Below are 17718 nucleotides of genomic sequence, written 5' to 3' on the forward strand. Positions count from 1 at the left end.
AGTGCTACACTATCCAATGCCTGGCAAAGTGAATTCAGTGAGTTTCAGAGGACAAGTAGCCGTTGAAGTAGTTCCTTCAAGCACCTTTTCTTTGGTATTGCCTGGTCTAGTTTCAGGTATGTAGAAAAAACAGGTCCATCATCTTTCATCTGCCTCAAGAGATCATTGCAGAGACTTTCTTTACATTTTTTTTTCCTTATTCCTTTTACCTTTCCTCACATAACCTCGAAAACAGCATTTTTACACATTTTATTTTAACTTCCATTTAATCAAGTATACCTTATTCCACAGTTTCGATGTTTTAATCTTTTTATCTGCTTCTGCCCCCTATGTTACTTCCACTTTCCTCGTATCTTTCTAGTACTCAGACATCTGGCACTGAATCGATTACAAGTGCATTTGCATGAAGTCTGAACACAGCAGTACTTTTCTCTGTCCCTGTTTTTGAGTTATCAATGACTGAGTTATTGGATTAGTTTCACCACACAGGACAGCACGTCTTATATTATCACATTTAAAGCAGAAAATTAACTTTTACTAGCACCTGGAACAGACAGCAAGTGTACAGGACTAGAGTAGCTATCAACATGGCAGGTGCCAACATACCCATGCTAATTTTAAAAGTACCCAGTTAATGAACTTTCTTTATATAGAACACGATTTCCCCTCAGGCCACAAAAAGGTCCAGATCATTCAGGATAAAATCATCGAGGTGCACTGAGGCTTTGTGTTATGTTTGCCATCACTTTGGAACTACTTATTTAGCGTCCAGTTTTATCAAGTTTTGGTTGTGTTGCTGCCTCTGGGGAGTGGTAAAATGAAGCCTCTGATGAGGCTGTCTCGGTACTTGCCAAGCACCATTTTACTCTAACCAATTGCAGCATATCTGTACTTGGAATTACAAACCCAGCTGATGCCAAGGTTGATGATAGGCTGCTTTAATTGGTCATTAAAAGCCAGTATTATTTATTGCCTTGTTACTTGGATTCAGCGTTTCTACACAGGGGGATAAAACTAATGGACTAGAATAAAGAATATATACAGCATGTAATTAAAATTACATTTTTTAATAGAGGAACATACATGCACACAATGCAAGTTCTGGCATATACTTAGAAGTACAGGTTATGGAAGTATACATTTTAATTTGTATTATACCACAATTTAGCTGTTACTTCAAACAGATGGGTGAGTTGTGCAACATTTTTAAACTGATTTAATTACTTGTAAAAGTATTGGCTTGTGTTAATGAGGTGCAATAAATTACACAATGGTTCACAGATTCCTTTAAAAGGGGTTTTGAACATGTAGTATCTCTAGGAAAATAAAATGAGCCTTGCAAGCCAGTATTTGTCAAATACCGGTTTGTTTTGTTACTGGCTATTTGTTTTATCAATATGGAAACAAGGTCAAAAAACCCCACCATTCACACCAGACAAAAATGTGCCTATCATGACAGATACTGCTGTATATTTGCACCTCAGAGATAGGTGAATGTCAGGAATAACATGTAGACGATATATCCATCCATACGCTTAGAAGAATGATCATACTAAGTAAATGTAAACTGATTACTCTTACTCTTCCCCCACAGATCACTAGTTAATTGTGGAACGGCAGTAGCCAGTGCGGGATTACTACTGTTGTCCTTGTTTAGGGCAAAGTCATTTCCTAAAATGTGAGTCACATGGAAGACAGTCCCCAGGTTAATCTGAACATGTATTAGCCTATGAAATATCTAGACCTCTACGTCATTCAAGATGTTGCTTCTTGTCTTGAACTCCAGGGATACCCTGTAACAAAAGCCTTCATGCCCAAGAAATGCCAACTCTATGAAAATAAACGACAAACAAGAACAATGCATCCAATAATAAGTCTAAATAGAAAAATGTCTCACCCGCTATAACCCACAAAGAAGTACAATTAGATAACCAAACAAAACCTGCAGAGCAAGAATGGTTATTCGACTCCCCGGCTGCAATATTAGGAAAGCAGAGATTAGCAAGGAAGGTCCTTTCTGGCTGATGAGGCCGGCAGGTCCTTCCCACTTCTAAGAGAAAGGGCTGTCGTGATAGCATGGCTGCTAAAGGACACAAATGAAGCATATCCCGAGCCATTGAGATCCTACATCCTGAAGACTCGTACCAGCCTCAGGTTTGGGTGCTTTCTAGCATAACCAGGCAGAAACCTTGCAGGATCCTTGGTTACAGCTGGCACAAAGCTTCCACTGGGGAACAGCACGTTTTACCTTGGAGAATAAATCACGGTGCCCCCAAACATTACATTTTAGGATGTCTAGACAGTAAGAGTGAACTCTTAGCAGATAAAGCTCTCTCATTTGCGATTGATCATCTATTTCCTGGACATTTTAAATGATGAAATGCTTTAAATTTTTTTATGGATTTGAAATTACTGTGCTGGAAATGTCATTGAAAACAAGCTTGCGCTTTTATCTTCTACTAAACCCAAGAGAAATGCCACTTCAGAGGAGTATATTACATTTCATTTGAATGCTGGGACAGCCACATCAGTAAGTAAACTAAAAACCGTGTGGATTGTCAGTGTTAATACTGCCACCTGCCCATGTTTTCCCTTTCCAGCTCTGATCATCAATCATATTTCATTCTCTCCCATGCCCTTCATTTCGAGAGTACCCAACAGCTTATTATTTTTTAATGCATTACAATTTCAGTAAGGCTGCATTTTGATTTTGTTTAAGGAAAAACCCCCCTTAATGTAATGCAAGCATTTTAAAAGAAAAACAGGAAAAATTGCACCTGGAATGTTGTACTTGCATGTGCACACTGGCTGGCAACACGCACATGAAATACAGAAATGAAATGAGAAACGTTTTGTTTTTCTTTGACACGTGCTGTGAGGATGGATGACAGCTCACAAGGAGATATTAGAGCACACAGGACTGTCCTTTCCCAGGTTGTACTGTTACTAATCATGCTACTGTTTGAGAGCAAGAAAACCTGATCCAGTCGAATATGGGGGTTGAACTAGATGACCTTTACAGGTCTCTTCCAACCCAAACTATTCTAGGATTCCATGCCTCTGCTCATTGCAGGGGTTGGACTAAACGACCTTTTAAAGGTCCCTTCAAACCCAAACCGTTCTATGAAAGAAAGCAAAAACAACATTACTACCCATAGGTGAAGAAACTCTGTGCAGGAGAAGGAACAAGGGAACCTTATGTGTAGGGACCGCACGCAAAGAAATTGGGAGCTGCAGAAATTTTAGTGGAAGTGATACACTACAGGTGACAAAGCTACTCATATCTTTGAAGCACATGCCAGATAATAACAAAGCTTTAGAAAAACATACGTGTTCTGAAATTTCACGTACACCACTGTGTCTGATCTGCAAGTTTATTCTCAGTTTGCTGTATGCCAAGACATGCATTTGCTTTTAGCAGTAATTCACAACGGGTGAGGCAACATCATCTGACATCATCTGTGGGACTAGCAGCTGCCCGGAACACATCAGACAATCGCCAATAGATTTATCTTAACAGTTCTTCAAGTATGTATTTGTAAAACTGCACTTTTAATTGTATCGGTACCCACACTCTGGTGAAAAGCAGCCTTTCCAAGGGGAGTAGCATGCACTCCGTCTTCTTCCCACTACTCATTCTAACATGCCTTCCAATAAATTCAGTGCCAACAGCGCTTTTAAGCCAAAACCAGATATTTGATATATCAAATTTAAATTACAGCATAGACTTAATTTAACTATAAACCACATGTTCCATTTCCTCAACATAGAATGTCACAAATAGGTAAAATTACTAAAACTTACTTCAACGTATTTTTTTTTTTTTCTGGAAAGATTTCTTCCACGCTGGTTTGAAAGAATATCTAGACCAGAAAGAAGTTGGTAATATAAGCTTAAATGGTATACACCAAGCACTTAGCTTCACCTGCCTGACACTTACAAAGGAATTTACACAGGTACCATTTTGTATCTTGGAAAGTAAGTGTATTTATATCCTTGTTCCTAAATTTGCCAGCACCTGCACTAAGAGGACATGATATATAAATAATATTTCTTTATATTAACTTACCATAAATTCAGACAGCAATATAGTTCAGTTCTACAGGAACAGATAATCTTTGAAATCCTGTCCAGAAGGCAGTAATATTGCCTTTAATTATAAAAATTATTTTCACAGATAAAAGATTTCTTTTGTGACTAAGACAAGGATTATCATCTTAGTTAGATAAGCAGTAGAAGCCTTAATTTTCACTGTTTGTTATGTATTACGTATTAGCTAGTGTTAACATGCACGCATATTTATCTCCAACAGAAGCTTTTAAAGGGTTCTCATTGAGATATGAGCACGTGAGCAGTTGAAATGGTTTTGGGTTGTTTTTTTTTTTTTTCCCCCCAAACACCTTTAAAAGTAGTAACAAATTGTTTAAGTACACAGATTTATTTTGTCAAGCATTAGTAATGCTCCATTAGATTAATTTGTGTTGCCATACAAACAGAACCCAGGACTAGTAAGAAAAATACAAGTTCCCACATGACAATGAAAGAAAAACATGGTATGTACATACCAAGAGCTCAATATTGTAAGAAAGGACCAGTCAGGTATATACCTGAAGTACCAGCTACAAAACTGGTTTGGATTTTTCCCCCCACGTTACACGTAACCACACAGACATCAAAGCTATGGTTTGGTTTTGTTCGCAATTATCGTGGTAGCTTTTAAAAACCACATATGGGTGCCGGAGTAAATCAAACACAGGGGAGTTGTATTACAGAACACTTAGAAATTGCTCAACAGTTAGTGTGGCTGCATCTCGGTCTCCAGCGCTGACTGTCAGGAACTAAATCACAGAAAGCTGCGGGGAGGTCTGAGCAGAAACGGTTTCCTGGAAGGGGCGGTTCCCAAGCACGACCAGATATAATTTCTGAAGATAGTCCGCACAGACAGCACACACCTCCACAGGAACCACAACGCTACTTCTGTGGGTCCCAGAGATCGCGTTAGACAGCAAGTTGTCCACAGAAAGGGCAAAGGGGAGGGAGGAGGAGGAGGGAGGTGGAACACCAAGTTAAGTGCTGGGACCCACCCGAAGAGATAAATCCTCTTGTGAAAAATAAGATTTCAGAACAGAGGGAAAGGAAAATAAATTGTTTTGTGAACTGTGAAGTTCACAACTGTTTTATATAAATTTACACATGTGCGTGTATATAAATTGGGAATGAAAAATAAATACTTTGGAGATCTGAACAGTTATCGATGCAATTTTTGAAAAAAATCAAGTACCACTAGTAAAATTAAATTGGTATGTGAAATAGCGGAGTTTTGTTTGTTTAAGAAATTGCTACCATGTACTTTCTAGACAAGAAGCAAGGGCAGCATATAAACAAAGAAAAGCAGCACAAAAGCGTGTGTACACCTCCAGGAGGGATTAAATACTTTATCAGGAACTCTGTCCTCATCCTGAATTTTTTATAGTCGTGTAGCTCAGCACAAAGCGAGCACTAAAACCACCAAGTGAAAATAACTGAATTTACAAGAGATTTGTGCTGGTGGAGGGCAAAAGAACCAGAGCTGAGGTACTTTCTTTCAGGCGCTTACAACCTACAAATACACTACAATACAACAAAATACCCTGTATCTACGGGCAATGCTGCCCTCACCACCCTGCTCCACAGAATTTTCTCCTCTTCTCTTTGACAGGTATAAATAATGAGCAGAGACTGAGCACTGAGACTACGTACGGGCAATGTTCTGGAGGTCCACACGCATTCATCCTGCTGGCACTCCACATACACACAGGCTTGCCCCCTCTGTGCTCTGCAGTGACCAAATACTGACCTAGTCTCCATAGGAAAAGACGTTTCCAGGCACAAGGACAATGCGTCACAGCAGGAGAACTGTTTCTCACGTCACTGCCTGCTCCCTTAGTCCGTGGCTTTTACGCACCCCCCTCTGTGATGACTCCCAGGCACTGCACTGCCCGAGGGCTGTGGCCTGTGCGCTGCCTTGGAAGGGGAATCCGCAAAGTGCACTGCTTCCCAAACACAACAGGGCAGGGGAAGCATCACTTCCCAACGTCCAGTATGGTTTTTAAAAAAAGTAAAAAATAAAAAAAACAACTTGGAAAGAAAAAATTCGTTTTCATGGACTATTTTTGTGAAAGTTTCTTGGTTCTTCCAGTGGCACCTAGGGGGAATGAGCCAGAGCCAGCCCAGGGACCAGCACAATTCCAGCTCCAGCAGCGTGAGCTGAGTGCAGGAGAAGCGTGGGGCCATCCCCAGCCCTTGGCAGCACCCAGCTCCCCAGTCCGGGAGACCTCGGTGTGGCTCTGTCCATATCCCAACCAGCTAACTGGGTTACAGCTGCTTCACATTTTCAAGGATCGCAGCACGATCCTAAGCTGATTCTCTGTAAAGCTTCTTCAAAACCATGCTGACTTCTAATAGTATTTGGAGCCTCTGTTTTAGATGAGATTTTTCTGGTGAACACAAGTTAATATAAGTTAACATAATATTTGGTTAATACAAGTTTACTTCCAGGTGAACACAAATGATGATGACAGTTCAGCATAGACGGAAAAAAAAAAACCTAAGAAAGATAAATATACGGGGACATACAGAGTTACAAAATATTACAATATAAATCATTTTTTCTATGCATTGCCTTGGCAGTAATTAGCATAAATAAATACATAAAAAGGTATATTTGATAAATGGTAGTCCCACAGATACCTGGCGTATGCAACAAAACAGGCCTTTTGCAATTATTAACCAGTCAAAATTTTATCTTAGGCTAAAGAACACTTCTTGCCTCAACTGAATTTGAGAATATATTATCTGCATGTTCCAGTATCAGGATGCCAATTTCACAGCAAGTAAAACACTGTCACTTTTCTGTAACACTGAAAGCATACATCTAACACACCATAAATTGGAAAACAAATCTGTTTACTCTCCTGGACTGAAACCGAATGTTTAATTCACTTTGTTGTAATTTTTTTGCATCCAACAGCTGTCTTCAATTTAAACTGACGTCAATTTGATTTTCCACAAGGTCACGGGAGTACTCTTCCAAAAGGTATTTTTAGGCCTTTGGCTTATACCAGAAGAGGGGAAGAATATTGAATTTACTTCAGTACTGTTACTCTTAGCATAAACTCTTATGTTGCCTATAACAAATTATAAGGCATATGCAAATGTAACAGCCCCAGCGGTCTTTGGATTTAAATACATTTTGCCTTACTATAAGACATTATCTGCATTTACTTCATTAAAAATTAAAATCTTTGCCTATGAAAAAGACCCTGTTTGACTATGCTGGCAACGGAATATGACGATAACAATAAAAAAGGGAGGGAAAAGTAACACTCGCTCATTTGCTTAAACACAGCCCCGCTTTGATTTCTGCAGACCGATCCAAGCTATGCTATGCTTCAAACAGGACAGACCTCAGGGATTCAGACCCTTGTTGGCCTTATAAATCCAATGAGGAAGCACTGTTATACAATACACACAAATCCACAAACACAAAGCAGTTTTAAATAAGTATAGTAATTTACATAATGCTAAATTGTAGCTCCGTAGCTCTCATCCAAGAGTCTAGATAATCTTTGTGAAAATCCATCTGGAGGAGGGGAAAAAAACACCACAAAAGTATCAAGCAACATACAAGTGCAGGAGTTTCCTCACCCTTTGCATCTTTTGCGAAGCATCAGGTTTACGGATGACTTGACTGTGCCCCATCTGACAGACAGATTTACAAGGTTAGCACTGAACCTAATCAGAAACAATCAGAAAACTCTTTCTCTCTGGTGTCATTTTCTGCCCGGATGGCTCTGCTATGCTATTATAAATAGGAAAAGCTTGCAGCACAAGCAGGGTGGAAGACTTCAGGGAGATTTTAGTAATCACCTTCCATTCAAATCACACCTACTCTTTAATCACGATTGGATCCTTTTCCATTTTATAGCCCCAGGAGTAAATCGAGGAGCTCATAATCAACACAGATAGGGAGTGAAATTTTAGTCCCACTGAAGCTATTGTAAAGTATTATTAATTCATGGGGCCGAGATTTCAATAATGGTCCTTCCCTCTGGATTCTCTGTTCTAATTTAAGGTGTTTTTCTCCACCCTCTTCCTATTTCTCATAATATAGAGCAAATGCTCCAGCGAAGTTAAAAGTTTGTTTTAATCAGAGGTGCTCTAACAAGAAAAAAAACAAAAAAGATCCTGAATTCAACAGGATTCTCATTTGATTCTCTGAGGATGCTGGGAATAGTTCCAGGTTTAACAATGCCAATCACATATCTATTACGTTTTTCCTCAACGCGAACACTTACTTCACAAAAGCCACAACCACAAAAACCTTTCCACAGAGCCGAAAAAAAAAAAAAGGCAGGAATTTTATTTAATTTCACAAATTGCACATCTTGCACTGTCAGAAAGATTCAGCTTTCAGCTTATGCTAAAAACTCTGCAAACAAAGAAAACTAGAAAACCATCAAATGTCTTTCTTGGTCTAAGTACAAAGCCCTTTATCTCTATTGCAAAAAGAGGGATAGAAAGTTTAGCTTTAAGAAGGCACTTTTTGAATCAGAATAGAGCACCGCTAACTTCATGCCACGATGCCCTGCTGCGCTAGCGCTCGGGAACTGCGCCCCACCAGAAGGGCAGGAAGGGAGCACTGCCCAACAGGACTGATTAAATCACAGGGAAGCTTGGGAGAAGAGGGACGTTGCCATCCACACCTCCCTGGTTCTGAACAAGCTTGTGTTCGCTAACCGTTTCATTTTATACTTCGTTCTTTAATTTAGCATTTCGTTCTTTCTTGGTCAATAAGAGACTACAAGCACAATGCAGGGCGTTAGCAAAAGATGCTCATTTGCCAGAACAAAACCACCCCAGCATTCCTATGCATAAGCAGCACCTTTCCTTAATGAATTGGAATTATTACATAGATGAAAAAGAACCAAAAAAACACTTAGTTTTTTCCAGGAAAAAAAAAAAAAAGATAGCTGGTTTTCATTAATTCTATGTGGAAAAAATAAATAAAAAATAAAAAAAAAAGAGAGGCATGTATTTTCCATCTACTCCAATTCTATTTCTCATAGCTGTTCCTCTATACAAACGCATCCACTTGCATAAGTGATCTTCTACACCCTACTGAGACAATAAACAAGCATAGCCTTTCAAATTCACATTTGAAAACTAGATGGCAAAATATTCATGTCCTGAGAAGGACAAGATTGCCTCCCTATTGGTTTATGCAGTGAAAATTAAATACTTCTCCTTTTTACCATACACTCTTCCAAGTCCCTGTAATTGCTCATTGATCCATCACTGCCCATATCCCGAATGTGATTAGAAGCAGACAACTTCACAACTACCAAGTTTGGTTCGACATCTCAGATTACCATGACTGTGCAAGCAGCTTGACGAGCATCAATCTAATAATCATAAAGCAGCTATAAAACCACATTTTTATGTGCACTGTAATGTTACTCCTAGTCATTGAGGGGAAATGAATACCTAAATGTCACAATGCTCAAGTAATATGCCTGGATATTTCATCAGTTGGGCCACTGTGTAATAAAACACATGTAAAACAGACTTGGTTGGAGTTTTCATGGTTTGAGTAAATCCAGCTGCTCCGTCCACTTATTAGCAGAGCACATGCACAGGGAACTCGAATACGTAGGCTCCTGCTGCTTTTCCAACTTCTCATTTTAAAGTAATTAGCATTCTTAGTGCACGCACATGCATGAGTACATTGCAAGAGGGTGGAAAGGCTGCCCACTTGATGCAGTGGGAAAGTCGACAGCAATTCACTGAATAAAATTATATCACAATTGATCCAGAGAAAAAAAGTGTACCAACTGCTATGCGTTATCAACAAGGTCTCATATTTTTTTTTTCCTGCTTTGAAAAAACACTGGGGGGGAGGAGCATCCTCTGCTCCCTGCTAACCAAAAATCAGCATTTTCGCTGCACTCAATTAGCAGTGTTTTAGGTCTGTGTCAGATTCATCATCAGAGCTAATTGATTTCAGGCACAGGCCAATCTCACCATCCAACATCATTATGCAGAGGTAGGTGGTGAAAAGGAAAACAAATCTCTGATTAAGAAAAGCACGAGGGGGAGGCACACCATTTACAAGCTGCACACAGCATTCCCTCTCAGAGAAATAACAGTGTTTAAAAACATTCTGAAGGGGAGCCCCACAAACAGATTTTATAGGACTGCTCTGGAAGCCCCCAGATTGGAGATTTTAAATTATACCAAGCTGGCAGAAAAGGTACACATTCATCTTTAACTCAGGAGAGAATGCGGGGGAGAGAAAATTCAATGTTTCCTGGCTTATTTCCCTGCCCCCCCTTTCACCTCCATGCACACAGCAGAAGCGCGCTCTGGGGCAGGGAGGTCTATAGAGGAAATTGTGGTAGCACATAAGATAGTATTCCTAGAAAGCAAAAATATTTATCCCAACTAGCTAGCTGTATGGCAGTTAGAATGCAACTCTGTGTCGGTGGGAATATCTGAGGTCAGCACTTGTCAGAGGAAAGAGACACGCGCTCCTGTTCTCTTGACGCGAAAAGCATATGTTGCCGGAGCTGGAGGAAGCTTTCCTGGCCCGAAGCCCGCGCTGGAGTCCCAGGAGAAAAAAGGCTGGAAATGTCCCTCCTCTCCAGCATGCACAAATACGTTAATTCTCCAGACCTGGTTCCGTGCTGAGCTAAATTCTATGCTTATATATATACTTTTTAACACTCTGAAAATAATAAATGACAGAACTGTGTTTCATCAACGGTCTTCCATGTCAGTCCGCTGCACAGAGCTACTTTGAGCATTCTAAAGCAGAACACGCTGGCAGGGCAGGCTCCATGGACATTGACATTCATCAGCCCACAGAGCCTCAAGTGCCCAGCTGCAAGCACTGGCATATAATCATTGCTTCAGATGATTATATTTTTAGAACCATCTAATTAAGCCCTATTTTCCTGGCCTCAGAGACAGCTATATGGTAGCTCACCTGTTCCAGCTTTATCTTGTTAATTAGACCTCTTCCTTCAAACGCAGCCAGGTGTCCCAGCCAGCAACAGGCCCAAGGTGTTGTCCAGCAACACCTTTCTAACAGGAGCAGCACAACTGTTGTGGGGCAAGTCACATCATACATATGAGAACCATACCCATCTCCTAAATGCTTTCCATGTAAACATGAGTAAGTGAATAGTTGCTGGTTTTCTTTTTTCCTTGTTATTCAACAGAGGATGTGAATATAGTATTCAGGAAGCAAATTCCTGTTACGCTTGGTGTCTATTTCTAATTTATCATCACTTGCACACTACTTTCTAATACAACCTACTGTATATTTTTACCTTTTTTTTTTTTTTCATCTGTATGTAGCTGCAAGAATAAACTACTTCATTTTAACGGACACTAAAGGTTTAACTACCTTTTCTTTCAGGTCATTGGCCTTCTGAACTCATTTTGCTCACATTGTATTTATTCACAATACCTTAGCAGCAGCAGCAAAAAAAAAATAATTTAAAGAACCAACATAGCTGCGATAAATAACGCTGCCACATGGATTTGCTCTCCCCGAACCAAGGAAGCTCAGTGAAGCATTGGCATGTTTCTGCATCAGACTGCAAGTGAGCAACAACTGTTACAGCTTTATCTTGGTACAATACTGCTGACTGCTTCAAGTATTACATTCTTCTTTATTTAGATACCTCCTGCAGCCCCAACCAGTACAGCAGATGAGCACTTCTGACAGTTGCTACTCATACCCCAACACCTTTTCCCCAGCCTTTGGGGAGGCGTATAGTGAGTGGAACATGATTTTAATCCAATTATATATTCCCACTTCTTTTATAGATCTGTGAAAACAACAAGCTTCCCTGAACGTTCATTTCTTTGCCTGAAAAAGAAAGCTAACCAGCTAACTACTTTGCAGCTGTTACTGGTGCAACATTTTGAGCAGCATACATTAACGTACATAACAAAATATTCTAACAGCAATGCTCTGGGCTTAACTCCTTCAGGTCCTTCTCTAGTAGCCACCCCATCCCAGCGTTGCAGTTCCCCTGGTAGATGCACACTGAAGGTATCTTTTAATTTACTCTTACTCCAACACAAAGGTTGATAATGAATAACTAGCTGCCAAATCGCAGCCTGCCCCCCAGATCAGACACACTGCACTCCCTCTGTCCTCCCCAGCACAGCTGAGGCGGAGGCTCCCAGCCGCAGATCGGTGGGTGCTTGGAGGTGCAGCCTTCACCAGGCTGCGCTGGTGGCTGCAGCAAGTCCTCTGCCTGGTTCCTCCTCTGGCTGGTGCCAGGGAGCCCGGAGCAAAGCATGCAGAAGGTGACGGAGGCCAAGCACTAACCAAAGCAAGGCAAGAGATAAACAGCAGATTAGAAGGCACTGCAGAAAGACACCATTGATGTGGAAGAGATACCAATCAGATTATCAACAAAGCCACACCCACACCTGCAAAGACACCCCAAAGCTATGGAAAGACACACCATTTTTGTCACTGAGGAATGGCACACTTACCATTTTTGTTCACTGCCCTCAGCTGGCTGCAGGCCCACCCTTCCAGCCACCAGTGCAGCCACTGGCCCCTGCCGCACCACCAACACCCATCCCAGGGGTGGGACTACCGCACTCATGGGCCTGAGGGCACCAGTCACATGGGGAAGGCCCAAATGGCCCCAACGAGCCTCAGCTGTGGCCACCAGCCCCACACCTGGGCCAGGGGCAGCAGGTGTCAGCCCTGGCCCTGCCCTGGGCCCTGCTCGCCCTCTTGCCCACACCAACCAGCATCCCACAGGCACACAGGTCCTGCCCCGAATAACCGATTTCTTGAAGTACAAACACCTCAGGAATCTTAAAAATGGCTTATGCAAAGTACTGCAATGCAAGAGGTCAAGAGCAACCCTCTCCTGTGAGCAAGCAAGCGGTGTTTTCTCCCCTTCTCCTCCCCACCACAAGGAACTGGGTCCCTTGTGCAGGTGCTGCTCATAAACTAGACAAGAGCAGCAGACATTTGTAACATCACCCTGCCAGACAGCCATAAAAATACACACAGAGCATGGAAATTCAAAATACAAATCTGTCTGTGCAATACACTTTTATTTTTATTTTTTTAACCTTTGCAGTCATCTTGGAGTAATCATCATGTAAACAGTAGGATGGGATGGGATTACACTGAGTCGTACACAAATGGCTCTAGAACACCTCAACGATTATGACAAGGCATTATAAATAACTTCTCTTAATAATATATATTTGCCGTTTTCAGTACATTAAAGAGCTGCCGTTTATCTAGGATTAGCTAGGAAGTAGTTTAAATTGTAACCTCTGAGAAACACATCTCCAGATTTGAAAGTCTTTCTAAGGTTCGTTAGCTCCATAACATCTATGTCACAGGTTAAGCATAAGACTATTTGGGTCAGAAGTGTTTTCTTTGTAACAGTTTTACTTGATCATTGCACAAAGCCCTATTATTTTCACTCCACCTTTGTATTTTGCAGAACTTCAAGTAAAGCTTCAGTTCCATTCTTCAAGTTTTTAATCACCTGTATGAAACCGGTTTCTATCATTAAGGGTAAGTGGAATCAGAGATGGATACAGTAAGCAATCTACCTTAACGACAACAGTTCAAAGTAGTTCTAGCTCATAATCTCCCCAATAAAGCATAGTCAAAACACTCTAATACCTTTGCAACTGTATATCCTCTCCTTGCTTAGATAACTTACATATATTTATATATATTGTACCATATGTATGGTACTTCTAGAGAATGGATATTATTTATTTAAGCAGCCTCAGGCACATTCTTAAAACATTAATGTCTGCAAGGCACCTCCCACTCCCTTGACAATCAGTTTGTGGACTGGTTTTTAAACACACAACCAACAAAAGCTTTCTAATGCCTAATTAATTAAAAAAAACAACCCTAGAAGTTACCAAATACTTCAAACATATACCTGAAACTTTTTTAAATAATGGGAGATTAACTGCAAATAGCACATAATCAAGTCAAATCATTTTCTTATTACTAGGATGTGTAATGCATAAATATATGAAAAATAAAATTCACAGTTTTAAAACTAGAATTCAAGTTTGGCTAATAATTCTTAACTTTTATATTTATGTTAATTTCTAAATATAACAGAACAGAGGCAGTATTATCAACCACAAGTACAGGTAAAATAGTATCACTCAAAGTTTATGAAAGAAGTAAGCTTGATAGAAAATTCCTTTTGTAACCAATAAATAGAGCCACCTGAGTGCATTTCCACAGGCTTTTCACTTAGGGGGAATCCAAATCAACTGCTTAGAGACATTTAGTAGCATTTTGAATGTTAGCAGCAGCGGTGTAGCTGTGGGCTTCGCTTGTTCTGACTTTGTGAATTGCTAGAGAATGAAGCGGAACTCAGTGTGTGGTGCATTAATTTTCCTTTGCATCTAAGCCGGACTCTTCGCAATCTCACAATTCAGCTTGGGGTCAAGGGACAGACATCAGCTGACACTTAACTGAGCAAACCCAATCAGTTTCACTTCATCGGGAATCTCAGTGCCATCACAGCCAGAGGCCTGCAAGTACAAACAGAAATGTTTAGTATATCACGCTACAAAGGAGGGTATGACAGCAAGGTTATAAGCTTCCCCCATAGCGCCTAGTCAGCAAACAGCTTGCTTGAAGGAAAGCTTTCAGACGGCTTGGTGTATCCTCTGCCAGAGTCAGCCAACTACATCCCTAATTTTAGCAAATTCTTTTCATCAACATTAAAAGTTATGTAAAAAATACTGGGATATTAACACTTAAAGACCCAAATTCTTAAACCCAAACTTTCCAGACTGGAGCCAAATGTACTTTTTCACATAAGCATGCTGTTTTCACTCATGATGAGCCAATAATCTACAGGTATAAAATCCACCTTTTACTGTTGTGCTGTAGACACCAAATGTCTCACGAGTCCAGTTATCAAGTCTGTCTGGAATACCAACCCACTGAATTTTTAAACAAGAGATTGAAGCAGTCTACAAAGAGTAATAATATTTGCAAAACTACAGCTCCTTTCTGATAGTACAATCTAGTACTTAAAATTATATTGTTGAGGTTCTTCAGTAAAGTCTGTCCCAGTACCAACTGGCACAATTGATCAGTTCATTTTACACAAATAACTGTGAAAATATAAAACCAACTTGCTCAAGACAGAACTGTTACTTTAGTTCTGCTTTAAAAAATCATACATGCTGTAGGCAAAATATTTTTATATTTTGATTTTTAAACACAAAATTTGCTTCTGTAGGACAGAAGTGACTTTTTAATAAAGTTTAAAGATTATTAATAAAGTTTTTTATGCAGTCTTCAGCTGTGTGATAGATAAATCAAAATATTAACAGATTGGATGAACGATTTGTAATGGTAAATTACTTATGACAGATGCCTTCAGACTCTTTGGCATATCCCCCCAAAAAACATCAGAAGAATTGGTTCACCCTACAATAATGTTCTTGATCCTTTTATGCATTAGTAGCAGTTGAACCCTTTAGTAGAACTGGTTTGTGTATATGCACGATAAGGAAAAGAGCTCTCAGATTGCGTACAAAACATGCACCAAGTGACATTATCCACTGAGTTTTCATGACAAAAAATAAACTCACTCAATACTTGTGCAAGCATTACACCAGGCTATTCCTTCAAATTTACTTTGATCAGACACAGAGAACAGAAGTTCTGTCTTCAGAGAGTATTTCGCAGGTCTTATTCCACTGAAGGAGCAAGTTAAAGGTCCAAGATCATCACCATTGGTTACTAGTAAATTATCGTCTCAATGAGTTTTAGATTGGGAATTTACTAAATAAATGGAGTTTGACTTTTGAACTTAAAATACCATGATAAAAAGAGCTAATATTATTAACATCATTCTACACTCTAGCTAGCTAGCAATCTCCTCAAAGCCATGCTAAGTAACATATCTAGATGCGTATAGATTTTTAAATGCCTTCCTTATCAATAAATATTGACTAATATTTAAAGCACCTGGAACCTATTAGCTTTTATTTTGTGCTTAGTGTAAGTACAACTACTATACACAAACTGCAACATACAAGAAAAGCTCTTAGTGTTTGCAATTCACTGTTTCGTGACTGAATGCATTCTTTCATCAATGGTTTTTTCCTCTCTTTTTCATATGAAAAATCCTTACATAACATGCAAATTCTGCTGTGCAATAATTTTGTGTTTCCTTGAGTGTTGCCAAGATTACTTGTGTACTAAAGCAGCTTCTTTCCCAAAGTGTGGACAGCTGGATCGTGCAGGGAAGTCATTATTCTGTGTTAGCCAAGACAAGTAAGGGAGGTTTAATACTATATGTGCTCTGTAGAATTACAGCATTGTAAGATCAAAGATACACTGTTAAAAAATGTGCAAGAGGGAAATCAAACCTTGAAGACAGATCTATCCAGACATCTCACTTCAATAACTTTCTTTACCATTTTGGCAATAATTAAAGACAAAAATGGTTAAGACATAGGTTGTTGTTCTTTTCTCCCCAGAGACAAAAATGCTTGCTGTTTGAATAGAAATATTATATACCAGCAAAATACCAGCAAAAGCAATCTGTGAGCAGTGAGATACTAACCAAATTCCCTGTCCACAAATAGTAGTAACTAATCCTAGACTAAAGAGCACTTTTCAATTGAATTCTCTGAATGGATATAGGATTAGCTACATCTAAACTTTGAATCCCCATGAAATATTTACCAGCAAAATGTGTTTTAATCAAGTTGTATACAAGTGCTCTCAAATTCAGTGAGACCTTGCTAAGAGGTAACAACGACTCAGTAGAGCATACAAACAGGTGACAGAGTTCTCCTAGGCAACAATTCATTTAGCAGCTCCACTACACAATATAGAAACAGGCAGAAACAGAACATATATTAAATTAATCCAAGGATAAGAATACATTAGGATACTTCTTGTGGTTATGTTCTTTTCCCAGGAAGTAGGGAATGAATGCAGGAAACCTTGGTTAAAATATCAGGAAGAAACTTCAGTTAAAAATTAACCTCAGGAAATGTTACCTAGCCAATGGAACTTACCTTGAGAAGGGACAAAGACATTGATTTTGGATTGTCTTATTAATTCTGATTATGGTAAGGAGTAGGATTATAACAGCGTTCACTTACTGGAATCTAAAATACCATGTGACATTGACTGCATACCAGCAATAAATCTGAATCACCGAAATACCCCAAACCAAATTTTCAAGTGGTTTTGTTTTCAACGTATATAAATATTAACTGGATACTATGCTATACTACATTTTGAAATTTCAAGACTCTATTTTAAGTGTGCGAACTAGAAACCCAGAACTCTACAGAGCCTCTGGAATATCTATATATCTAAATGCTCTTGGTGAGATGCCATTGACTATACAATAAAGCTAAATCACATGTTTAGACAGCAAGAACACAGATCAGCTGCAAAATGAGAAGCATCAGCCTTTCAGCTATATTTAGATAGTGAGAGCCACGAAACAAAATAATTTGAGTTACATGTCCTTATTTCCCCACTCCAGCCCCCTCCCAAAAGAAACATGTAAGTTCTGATGATTTCACTAGACTGTAGAGGAAAAATGAGTCCAAATTATTTGGTCAGTTTAAACTACTCAAATCTATATTTAAAAAAATGACATGGGAAGA

General features: G+C 39.5%; 1 protein-coding gene across 1 annotated transcript in view; it reads right to left on the reverse strand.

Annotated features, from left to right (window-relative positions):
• Positions 1-14526: 14526 nt before the first annotated feature.
• STK39 (serine/threonine kinase 39) overlaps positions 14527-17718 on the reverse strand; it is a gene marked incomplete at its 3' end in the record, with an annotated part of 107274 nt that continues 104082 nt past the window's right edge. Inside the window, exon 17 of the mRNA XM_082483844.1 lies at positions 14527-14601. Coding sequence (XP_082339970.1) covers positions 14527-14601 — 75 coding nt within the window. The remainder of the gene's footprint in view (positions 14602-17718) is intronic.

Source organism: Vanellus vanellus, assembly GCF_965231255.1.
Source record: "Vanellus vanellus genome assembly, chromosome: 5".
Classification (NCBI taxonomy): domain Eukaryota; kingdom Metazoa; phylum Chordata; class Aves; order Charadriiformes; family Charadriidae; genus Vanellus; species Vanellus vanellus.